Source organism: Ixodes scapularis, unplaced genomic scaffold (genome assembly GCF_016920785.2).
Source record: "Ixodes scapularis isolate PalLabHiFi unplaced genomic scaffold, ASM1692078v2 PGA_scaffold0__279_contigs__length_252992795, whole genome shotgun sequence".
NCBI lineage: Eukaryota > Metazoa > Arthropoda > Arachnida > Ixodida > Ixodidae > Ixodes > Ixodes scapularis.
In genome coordinates, this window is record NW_024609835.1 from 19,895,792 (window position 1) to 19,908,554 (window position 12,763).

At 42.7% G+C, this 12,763-nt stretch overlaps 1 protein-coding gene across 1 annotated transcript in view; it reads right to left on the reverse strand.

Moving 5' to 3' along the window:
- Nucleotides 1-699: 699 nt before the first annotated feature.
- Nucleotides 700-12,763, reverse strand: part of LOC120844551 (nephrin) — a 32,328-nt gene continuing 20,264 nt past the window's right edge. The window contains exons 8-12 of the mRNA XM_042291435.1: nt 9,006-9,093; nt 8,276-8,412; nt 4,501-4,654; nt 2,635-2,693; nt 700-987 (exon numbers count right to left, since the gene is read on the reverse strand). Of these exons, the coding sequence (XP_042147369.1) occupies nt 700-987; nt 2,635-2,693; nt 4,501-4,654; nt 8,276-8,412; nt 9,006-9,093 (726 nt within the window). The remainder of the gene's footprint in view (nt 988-2,634; nt 2,694-4,500; nt 4,655-8,275; nt 8,413-9,005; nt 9,094-12,763) is intronic.

The following is a 12,763-nucleotide window of genomic DNA, read 5'->3' on the forward strand; positions in this document are numbered from 1 at the left end:
GACATAACTCTTTTTGACCGACTTTCAAATCTGCGAATGTAGTTGAAGAAATGAAAAGTCATGATCGATCTTGCTGAGACCACATCAACATATGTTAAAACAAGTAAATACAGGTATATCTGTTTTGAGGTACCAAACGTTCCTCTCACATTCCGCTGAAGCTACAGCAGCGAATATATGACACTCCAATGGAACTTTGGAAGCATCAGTGGTGCGCTCATTTAATTAGGCTAAAGCGAACTACAAGTTCTTCCGATTTCTCAAAATCTACTAGATTTATTCGAACTCATTGAGCCAATATAGCTACTTTGACCAACACCTGGTTAAGCGAGGGTCTAAGCGCAAGAACTTCCAATAGCTCATGGAGACACACACATTTGGAAGTACTTCTACGCATACGGGCCGACAACGCACTTGCAGAACCAATCAGTTTTTTTAATGATTTCAATTAAAAACTTGTTCCTAAAGCTTTTGTCTCACTGACCATTTAGTCTAAGTGGTGCGACAGGTGTCTGGCTTTTCACCGCCAAACTGGGACTATCCTAATTACCATAAGTGGTTAGGTTAAAACTAATAGGTGCTTTTCAGATTGCATGGTGCGGCTGTACACATAACAAATGCTTCTGGAAGGGTGGCATCCATCGGAACGAAATTCGCAGTGGGGTGCAAATGTTGGCACGAACGAGAGGAGAACTTTATTCACGGGGCCTGTTCGCCCTGTTCCTCGCTACAGGCGGCATCCTTACGTAGCACGCGCAGAGACACGCTGTCTTGGGCGCCTTCTTGGATGTCGTTTGAGGCTCGACACGTGAAGACCGCGCCATCGTCGGCCGCAGTCACGTTGAGCCGCACCCTGCTTCGGGTCGCCTTGCCTCCGTGCTGCGCGTCCACGCGGCTCTGGTGGTGGCTCGCCGTCGGGTTGCCGTTGTGCAGCCACTGGATTGAACTCTCGGGGTTCGAGCTTCCGGATTCGCACGTTAGTACAACCTGCGTGTTGTGAAAGTGATATCGCGCATAAAATGATTTATATACTTTTTTTTTTTTGTATCAAGAAACCTCTTGCGAACTATGCACTGAGTGCAGTGCTAGTGCAAACAAGCAAAGAAGAAAAAAATATATGCTTATTTTTTTATAATGAAATGTTTTACATTAAGAGCAGTGGAAAGCGCTTACTTGAGGAACTAAACTAAAGGTCCAACTTTGGTGCCCGTCAAAACCGTTTGGAACTAAAGTACGAAAAAATTCCGATGTCGTGTTCGCGTAAACATTATCGCGCACTGTACTTAGCGCGACACAAGGCACGCATGGCATGAAAATCGTTACTACTTTTTTTGTTCAATATGCAGCGCATCGGTTACAAAAGGGAACGACGTATGTGATGTAGGGAAGTTTGAGCAAGTAACGGTAACAAATCTTGAGTATTTTTTTTTTCGAGGAACGTGTACAACACTAACCTTTTACTCCCCTCCAACTTGTGCTGAATTTGCTTCACACGATATATAGCATCAAGAGGAGACGCAATACAAGTCACACTCCAAGTCGACCAGTAAAATTTTCCAATTGGACTTTATGTGGTGTAGATGCCCAGCTCGTACAAGGTAAGGATTACATGCAGCAAGTTTCAGCCATTGTTAATATCTTCACTGGAATAAGGCATCTACCGCGGTTGTCTTATTTTACTTGAAAAAATTAAATGTACGTGAAACCTATAATGTAAAAAAGCAGGACTTTAATAACAAAATTTGTGTTATATTTATGTAATTAATGCGTTTGTAATGGAAATAGGTAACGCAACACTATGAAACATTTTCGTCCACATGATAATTGTAATTCAATACGGAACTTTTGATTTCTTGTGTGTTCTATTGATATCTCTTTTGCCCCGTTCTGAATTTTTACCATCTACAGCTCTTCAACGCTTTTTTCTTTTTATTAAAGACTGATCAAATAATGAGTCCGACTAGTCGAACGATTATAATAAGAGCCTTCATGTCTAGATTTGTCACGATCTATCTTTAGGTATAAAACGTCGAAGATTACAATAGCTTTCATTGTGGATTAATTAATGACTCTAAGGTTTCATCAAAATGAACCACTGTCGCAATATTATGGCAGACCGGTAACCATACTATGTAGTATATAAGAACATACCGTCAAATTAGCTTTCTGTTGTCAAAATTTTGTTTTAATTTTCACAAAAATTTGAAGGATAAATTTTATGCATCAAAGAAAGACTACGAACTCTTCATGTTTACGCCAAAAGCTAATGTCAAAGAAATCATAAATGAAGCTTGCTATTTTGTTGTATTTGCTTTTTTTTAATTTCACGTCCATTTTTCGTTAGTTTTATATTTTAAAAATCAGATAGCTTAAAATTGTATTATTCTCCTATAGAAATGTTTGAGTTCCTGTAAACAGTAACATTTTTATGCCCTGGTAGATTCTTGTTGCTGCGTGTAGTAGGAAGAAACTTCTTCAAGGGACATGAGCAGCTCATCGCACTCGATTTTCGCCTCTCATGCAAAATAAAAAAAATGTCATTGTAATGTTTACTAACATGTAGGGAGTTGATATCTTTCAGCACACTTTAGTTACAATAATAAAAAGAGAAAGAGTCATATTTGGGATACTTACAGTGTCGCCCTCTTTAGGTGCTTGTGGCACCACTGTAATCGAGACGGCTTTCGGCGCAACTGAAAAAATTACAAGATGATGCCTCTTAGAAGTTTGTTCAGGAATGTTCCCTACAATTGGGAACCTACGTCGCAACGACACGTAGATATAACTATAAGCATTAACCACTACCTGTGTTTAAACTCAATTGTCCATCACTGTTCAGTCTCGTTATCCGCGACTGTGTAAGGAAAGCCAGTTCTAAGGAGAATTGTTCAAAATACATTAGCATTATTACAGAGACAAGCCATTACATGCGTCGCCTTATCGGCTCATTTTGTTTTTGTCGTCTTTTTATGTTGAACACAATTCTGAATATTTATATAAAAATAGTGTAAACATAGGAAAACATCTAAAATGTGTAAAAGCAAGGACCCAGAAGAAGTACTTTTGCTTAAATAACGCCAACTCAATCATAAGAGGAGGGGGCATACTTCCCGGCTTTCTTTTCCTATGCTATCTAGAATCAGCTGCGTATGCTTCCACTATTTCACTTTATGTATCTAAAAAGTGGAAGCCGTATTTGCAAATTAATATAGGAAACAAAGCTTAAAAAACACGATTCCGAGAAATAAACATGGAAGGACTAGCGATTGGCCGGTCAACGGTCAACACCGGTATTGTTAACAAGCTCTTGAACAAAAGAAGAATAAAAAAAAAACTAACAAAAGTACATACCGTCTAAAAACACTATCGTAAAAACAGGAGTTTTAGTAGATCGTTTTCAAAACTTAGCTACCGTTAAAGGCGCGCGCCTCAGAGCATGCATCGAAGTGGCAGCGCGAGCTCCCGCTACAAATAGCGTCGCCTGAAAACACCATCCACTAAAACTCTATATTAAGAATGTGTTCAGGAAGAGAAAGAGGGAGAGAGGGAGGCTAGAGAGAGAGAAAAAAGGAGAGAGAGATGCTGATGTCCATAGTGGAGCTGAAAAACCCAGTAACAATAAGACAAAAACAAAAAAAAAAAGATAATGGGGATTGCAACAAAAAAGACAGAAAAAATAATTATCGGGAAGAGGATTTCCATAGTAACAGGAGACACGGAACGATAAAAAAACGGACAAAACAAAAACAGGTCAGGGAAGAGGCGCTAAGCTTTATTTGTATAAGCGGGCGCCAAAATGCGTTAATGGCGATTCTTTTATTCTATCTATAATTCTCACAGGGCCCGAAGGCCATGCAGAGGAGAGTGGATTAATTCGTAAAAAAACTATATATCAATATAATATGAATTAAAAGGGCAAAAATATATTATATGCTTTTGAAACATTGATTATAAATCAGTAATGACATATTTCAAACTGGTAACATCCGCTATGCAAAACGTGGATGCGGAGAAGCGATCTCAGTCGATGGAAGTTTTCAGTAGGCAGCATGCATTTAAAGTTAGAAAGAAAGCTGACACAATGTGGGATCTCTACTTTTAGGTAATGGCTGGTGCACGAATGTGTAAAAAGAATGTCTGGCAAAGTGTTGGATAAGAGAAATATAGATGAGAAACAAATGTAGACTCTAGCTTTATCTGACACGATAAATATGGGAAGGGTCGGGATATTTTATAAAGACGATTTTGGTCGTCCGTTAGTTCTTGTCCTATATTTTATAGAAAGCTAATAAGTGCTGCAAAGCCTTAAAGATAATACTTCTATATGGTGTTTGTGCTTGGCATTACAGTGCTATTTACGATGTATATTTAAAAGGGGGTATTGTCCGCCTTTACTCTTCAGGTCTCTTTTTTTTCATACACCAGAAATGTTTAAGATCAAAAATGACTCCCCATGGTACACTGAGTGCAAAACAATGTGAGCTGGTAAAGTCAGCTCACACAAAACAGTTGTTTTGATGGACGTGGTTAGTGGCTTGGTGGTCGCAGAATTTGCAGCTTTGCAGCTGTAGGTCGCTTGGTTGTCGTCCGGTTGGGCCATGATTTCGAGCACGCTGGACACACCACTGCCTGTTACCGTAGACAGCGAGGCGTACTGAAACGAGAAATGCCATCCTTGGAGATACAACGTCCAACTCCCGCGATAAATAGGGAGAAAAAAAAACACACACACTTTATTCTGTTCTATCAATCAAACTGCCATATGCAGAGTTAGATTTTTCAGAAACTCAATCGGAGCTGAAGTTCACTATTCGTCATCTTGGCACTTGCCGCCACCGGGTCTTTGCGAAAGGCCTTCTCATCGCCCGTTCTTTTCCAGTTTTTGTCACAGCACCGAGAATGAGCAGACTGGGGCCAGGAAGCATACCCAAAGTGTCGTGACATCGCCACGTGAGCTAACAGCGCAGTTAGTTCGCAGCACGGGAGTTTGGCACCTTGCCAACTCGGACAACTCGTCTATACTCTGTTTCACTTCAAGTTTGACCGCAGCTCTACAATGCGGTGGAGCCGGCCAAGCAGCGACAAAAGGGCATCGCAAGGCGCTCATGCCCTTACCGAGTTGGCTAACTAACACCAGTTACGCGCAGTGAATGCGCCACGAGTCCGCACTTTGTCTGGGCATGATTGGTTTGGCCGGTGATTGTAAACCCACCAAGGCAACGTTGCACTTTTGGCGCTGCATGATTGTCTCGATCGGAGTGGTCGATCTTGAATGGACAACATGCTACAACATGCAAAATAGCAGCGCCCCTGGCGGCTCAGGTCTATTCTGTAAGTAGAAGAACGTCGACGGGTAGTTTCGGTTTCGGTATCGCCGGGTTATGCATCTGACGTCTGCTATCGCCTCCGCACCGCCATTGCTCACGCAGTCGTGGATGGCTCCGCACTTCCGCGCGATGCACTAAGCCCTCTCGTCGCTTCTTATCAGATACGGCAAATCACGAAACAGTTGCGATTTTCCTGGCACGGGGAGCGACCGAAAACGCCGCAATGGCAAAGGCAAGTGAACGCAGATCGATGTATACGCAGAAACGCCGTGCCCGCTCGCTGCGTGCATTTGTTTTCAACCTCGAGAACAGCCGCTGAGGCTATAGTATACTCCAATTTTATAACACCCTTTCTTTGTCGACCACTATTTTCAGTCGGGCTAACGTGGTATTTGACGAAACTCTGTATACGAAAATACGCTCAAGAGCCAACAAGCACCTCTTACTACGTCGCTGTGAGGAAATTGGTCAGGCGAATGATCGAAACACAGTCGTGGTCTTGAGCATAGTTTTAAACCCGAGACTTGAGATACGGACAAGGGACAGACACAAAGCGGCACGGAAGAAGTGTTTCTCCCTTGTCCGTATCCCCAGTCTTGGGTTTACAACTATGCTCAATTCACACCAGCTAGCCTGCGCCCTCACCATTGCTTTATCACAGTCGTGGTTTTGGTGCGCCCATATAGTTGAATGTGCAGGTTCATTAGGCATAGGCCTTCTAGCCCCAACCCTTAGCGTTTCGCGAAGCTTGCGATCATGGGAGGCTTTATCGGCAGCCGTTTATGTGACCTCAAACTCGTTAGGTTCGCACTTGCACTTTCGCAAAGGTGTCACCGAGTAAAGCTGTTTTCCTGCAAAGCATTACTCTTCAACGTTATTTGTTGCGGCATGTTTATGCGAGTATTACTCGAAAATTGTAGTAGTGTTGCTGCATTATATGCAGAAGGGTATGCACTTGAGCTAGTTGGTGATCCATATCTCCGAGGGTAAAAGCGCTAAAAAAATGGACAAGTAAAATAAACGAACCACACAGAATGCTACTTGCAACTGAAGTTTATTCTCGGAAAACATACATATATATACACCTTGAAATCACGACATGTACGACAGAAATGCGGCATCATCCAATCAGTGCTTGTCCGTCTGCTATCTACTTTACAAAAGATTTTAAAACCGCCACCTCAGAGCCAAACGGGGCTATCGATGGAGCGCTGACACAACGCACTTCAACGCACGCTGTCGTATATGTCGTGATTTCACTGCGTATATATATGTATGTTTTCCAAGAATAAACTTCAGTTGCAAGTAGCGCTCTGTGTTGTTCGCTTCTTTTACTTATCCGTTGTTTTCAGCGCGTTTACCCTGAGAAATACACCACATGCACTGTAGTTAGTTTCCTTGACACATTTATATTATTCAAATAGTATGAACAATACGGTGAGTCACGTTAAATATTGTTTTATTCTCTAATATTGCGCCCCGTAATCAGCCCCTAGGTGCGACACCGAAGGGGCTTTGGTCGAAGCAACTGGAGAGTTTCCCTAAAGGCTTCCGTGAGGTGAGCGACTTGAAATATAAGGAAGAAGTGAATGCTTAGAAGCGCTATGAGAGCTACACTATATCAAAAGTAAAGAAAGTGAAGAATGTGTTTTTCCAACACGGAGATGGAGCGGCCTATACGAAAGGAATTGTTTAGTCATCTTTCTCACTAAAGAAACAATGCTGTTGCTATCTTGTGACCAACACTGATAAATCTGCGAGATGTGGCCATTGCACTTGCCCTGCTGGTTTGGGTGGTGTCTGCGAGCATGAGGGTACTCTAATATGGTTCGTGTTGGATGTCCTTCGCTCTGGGCACCTGTACGTTCCAGAGGAAACTGCGTGCACTCAACTTCCACAACGACAAGGCAAAGGAACCTCGGCATAAAATCTGAACAAAACACAGTTTTTCGAACTTCTCTTCCATCAACACAAACCTGGACAAGATGCAGCCAAGAAAGTGGACAAAAATAAATAGCCAATTTTCAAAAGAAAATCATGCCGCCCCCCACGAGAGGCACTGAAGGTTCTCGTCGAAGAAGTTAAGATCTATGGGTGTTGCCCTATGCACGCAGACATCATTAGGGAGGCACAATGCATACCGCTTGTAAGAAGCTCAAGCCGAAACCTAAAATAATTCTTAGGGTTTTTTCGGCTTGTTCATATTTTTCACCGTAAAAAGTTTTTTTTAAGCACCCCCTAAACGGGTTCTTTGTAAGCGCCTATAAGGGATTGTTTTATCTACATTTTTTATCAGAAAAAGTTCTTCATCGCCCAGTTGGCATTTTGAGTGCACTTGAGGGCATTACGTGAAAGCGCCCTACAGTGCCCAGTAATCTGCTGGAACCACAACGATTTTTTTTTTAATGCGGCAGATGGTAAGGACGAGAGCAATCCCTTTTGCCATTTAAACTGTATTGTCATGAGAGCGGGTTGTCGATCGCTTTTCTTAAGGGATAAACTGATTAAATGCAGTCTAATGATTGCTCTGTCGACTACATTACAGTTCACTATATCACGTACACACTTTTAGCGTTGTAGTGTGCGCATGAATTACGTGACGCTTCAATCGAGTCTCAACGCACTCATTCCCCCTAACCTTTGCAACGCATTATTTCACAATCCTAGCTAGGGCTCTGCTTTTACAGTCGGTGACATGTGAAAAATTCCAGTATAAATCCGGACCCGTAGCCAAGGGTTAAGGCGCTGCGGCAACAGCGACGCCTTCTTTGATAGCGCTTTGACAAAACTCACCGCCAGAACCTGCCGACTGATGACATAGCCCGCCGTTCCGCAAACTATCTAATGCACGGGCGGTATGCGGTACTCTAGATGTGCCAATTCCAGATATTCTTGTTTATCGACATGGGGCCTTCCTTTCTAAATATAAGGGAACCTGATAGAATCACCTCTTTCAAACCCTTGTACCACTTGACGGTCGGTAGAGGGTTGCCGCCGATGGAAACACACTTGATCCTCTGGATGGAATGCGCCATGATTGGAGTGCCTTCTTCGTACCCGATGATGACAGGAGGCCTGGGTGGGTCTGAAAAGAGGACAATTTTAATTGTATTACGAAGGGTACATGACCAGGAGAGATTAATTTTCACACCACCTCGCACAAGAAAATGCAGGCGGGTAGCAACCTAATTTGAACCGGTCTACTCACAGCGGCCTCTAATTGAGTTCTTGATTAAATGTGTTTAAACTTCATGTGTATGCTGGCTGAAGGAGTTATACCAATTGAATATTAATACATTTTGTTTGTTTCTTTGTTCAAGTTAATGTAAAAAAACCTAAAAATATTCCTGGCCAAAAAAAGGGAGCCCTGGTCATAAAACAATATGTTATTTTCGCAACATTGGGTTTAGGATCACCTCAAAACAGGAAATGAGAGAATTTTGTACAAAACATATAATTAGATATCAAGCATAATTGTACAAAGTTTGGTATTTCTTTTCTTGCAAGGCAGTCGGAAATGGGGTTTGCTATAATCGTAACACGCTCCGTCATTTTTAAAATAATAGTTTTTTTTTTTAATTTTTAACTACGTAAACTGTCGGGTTGTAAAAGCTGGTCGAATACACTTGAAATTAGGATATCGCTCGTTAAATAAATGTAATTAAATACCATGCTTACATATGATCTTCAAGGACGCCGACTGAATCACAGTTTCCTGCAGCTTCTGACTCTCAGCTAGGCACGTGAATGACTTCACGTCAGGATCCTGTAGACAAGAAGAAACTCCGTGGAGGTTCTATCTATCACAAATATATAAGCTCTAAGGTGATGTAATACTAAAGCGTGACATTAGTTTCGTCTAAGAATTGCGCTATGTATGTTAATATGATAGTATTATGTTAACATACATAAAGTATAAAGGAAGCCTGAAATTGACTCTCTGACGTAGACTCTCACCGCCCAGATTTCTTCTTTTTTTTATGTGGGAATCGTTAGAACATGCAAGTAAAACCACGCAATTAGAGGGACCATGAAACAATTCTGAAATCGAATTTCATCCACCGACCGTCGTGAAAGGTGTGAAAAAAAAACACAAAAACACAACAATAGGAAGCCAAAAAAAATTCTTCGCTATAGAACTTAAAAAAAAAAAAAAAAAAAAAACTGGACTCTTTTGTGCCTTCTTTCATTCGAAAGCTCTCTGCCTTTCACTGCGATGCATCCGCAGAACCGCAACACGTCAGCCGAATCCACGTCGCCTATTGGGTAAGAGCCTACCTCACCAGCACCTCGATCATAAATAATAAATAGCCGGCGAAGGTTTCCTAAAAGTTTTGTTAAATAATATTTAAATCCACATTTTGTAGCATAATTAGAGATGTTACGAAAATTGCTAAATTTGATAATGCTGAGAACCGAGCGCCACCTATCGTGTGGTAAAAGAAGCAAGAAAAGGACCCTACTGAGCCGACAGCGTACGTCGCTCAGTTACTTGGTCGCGACGACCATCGAATGTTTATTTTTCTACGTGTTCTTCTTGCGCGTCCCGACTTCGAGCGGCAAAGAAAAAAGTAAAATGTACTTGAAACAGACCACGACGAACAAGAACTCTGGATTCACAAACACCCGAGAAAAGCTACAACAACCAAGAATCCACCGACCCCGACCAAGCGAGCTCGGCAGAATATAGGCCTAGCAGGCCCTCCGACTCGGCGAAGCGTTGTTTCAACGGTACTTGGCCAAGACCGTCTGCCCATGACCGGCTGGTGTGCTGAATGGAATATGCCCGCGCGACCCTTGTGGGCCCTTCCCGTATTATAGTTTGATCGCTGACCTCAATTTTAGATTAAAAGGTGAGGTCAATCTCTTCCGCTTGTCGTCATCTTGTTTTCTGAGGCGGTGTTGACGAACACTGTCGTCGAAAAGGGACTCTCGTCGATTCTATCTTGTTTTGTGTGATATAGAGCTGAAATAAGCGCCGTGGGGATTACCTTTGTAACGCGGTATGTACACTTCATTATTAGTATGCCGTTTTTATTCTGACACGACTGCACGTCACTGTCGAGCTATAACAGTTCGTGGGAGTTACGTGCAATGCGGTTCAACCTTCCTTTGCCGAGTGTCACGTCAGCATCAAGTTGCAATCGTAAAAGATCGATACCAAAGCGCGTACCAACAACGCGAATACAGCACTTCCACCAAAGGCGCGCGTCCCTTCCGACTGTAAACAGGTATTTGCATGGCTCTTGCTGATACTGGCGTAGTTCAAACATATCTTTCTTAACGTCGGCTCGCTCCTGCATCTCCGAAACCGCCAAAAACGCCGCGGAAGTTTGTCTCCATCTACGTCGCTTTGCGAACAACTGACACGGGCCCCCTTTTACCAACAATGACAGTTCGGTTGACTTTTGCAGTCTTCACCGGAAGACTCGCCGCACTTCTCGACAGGCATACCGGCGTACGGGAATAGTTTCATGCTGTCGCTGTGGCGCAACATATCTCATTGAATTTCGCTCATCTGCGATATGTCCATGGCTATTGCGGCGAGGAGAGGCGCCGATTCAGAAGATACGTCGGTGACATCAGTGCCATCAGCGCAGTATAATCTACCGGCACACCCCCAGCTCGCCGCCGCTAAAGTTCCCATTCTCCTACTACCGAGAGAACTTCCGGTTCCTGTGCCAGAGTACGCCACGACCGTCAAAATTACGCCGCAGCTTGTTTTGCGGTCAGTTGGAGAGAAAGAAAAAGTGGACATTTCATTAAATTTTTGTGTAGAAGTTAATAAACCGAGACGAAAACGGATGCCTGTACGACATTCAGTGAACGTTGAAGCTTTAATGTAAAAGCTATCTCGCAAAAGTAAAAAGGTCATTTCATGGTCCCTTTAATATCTGAATAAAAAGAAAATTTATGTTGGTTTGAAATTAAATGACCGGGATGGCGGGAGCCCGTCATTCGACCCCTAAAGTCAGGAGAGTTTATCTCGCGCTACTTTTTGAAGCTGTCAAACTTGAAATGCATGAAATGTGTGATTAATTGCTTGTAAATAATCAAACAGCTTTATTTTCTGCTTGACAATGCCTGCGTACGCTGTGTGAACTCAATTTAGGGGTGTTATTATTTCGTTTGTTTTGTGAACGCCTGAAGCATTGCGCTCTCTCCTATATTTGTGATAAATCCGTAATTAGACTATGGCTATGACTTCAGATAATATGCATCTCTGTATCACATCGTCCGCGCATATCACAACCTTGAATTATTAAATTCGCCATTAGCACCCCTCCAATTTTTCATTAATGTATGCACATGATAAAAGAAACTTATACTTTTCAAAGATAAAAATATTTAATTTATAAAGGTGTGGCTTATGTGGCATCCTAGTTCGTTGCCTCTTTACAAACGTGACTCAATAAAGAAGAAGGGAGGGGGAGCGGGCGGGCCTTTATGAGAAAGCAGTGTTCCTTCGGCACTTTTCGTGCAGAAGTAGATCGGATATTAACTTCGAATACTTTTTGCGTGTGTGTGTGTTTGGCACGTCTTTGCACTCTGAATATTCATTGGAACTTCGGTGTGCATAAGTGGTCAGAGGCAGTTTAAAAAGGAATATGCAAAAGCATTTCTGCACTGCTGACTCCAACTAATAAACGACATAATGTATTTACATGCTTTTCTTTCTTGCCCTTTCCTTTCTTTCCCAAGGTGACGAAGAAGAGGGAAGTAATCTGCCGCATGGCGATGAAACATAGACCTAACTTATATCCGGAAATTATTTTTTGGTGAAGTTTGTGGGGTAGTTTGCAGCGATAGGGACTAAATTTCTTAATTCAAATCGTTTTTTCTTGTGACGTAAAACAGACACTTTTAATGCTGAAATGATATTGAAACAGCGAAGAAAAAAAAGAAGAAAAAAAAAAGACGGGGGACCAGAGGAAGGAGAACATCGATACCAGCGCTAACTTACAACTGAAAAATTTACTTGTGTGAAGTTCAGCAAGCAAACATAAAAACGACCGGATAGACACATTGAAAAAATGAAAGCCGCTTACAACTCCCTGTAACGCCGAATTAGAGCGCAGCTCTTGAGGAGGAGGAGGGAAGGGCACTGGGGGGGGGGGGGCGGGGTTAAACTAACCAGGGGGGGGTCACGTTACCTTGGGGGTCACGTGACCCCCAATGCCGATGATGTCATCACTGACGTCACTGATGACGTCATCAGTGACGATGACGATGCGGGTACCGATGACGTCATTAGTGACGTCACTGATGACTTCACCAGTGATGATGACGATGACGATGCGAATGTCGGTGACGTCATCAGTGACGTCGCTGATGACGTCATCAGCGATGATGACGATGACGATGCGGATGCCGGTGACGACATCAGTGACGTCACTGATGACGTCATCAGTGATGATGACGATGACAATGCGGAT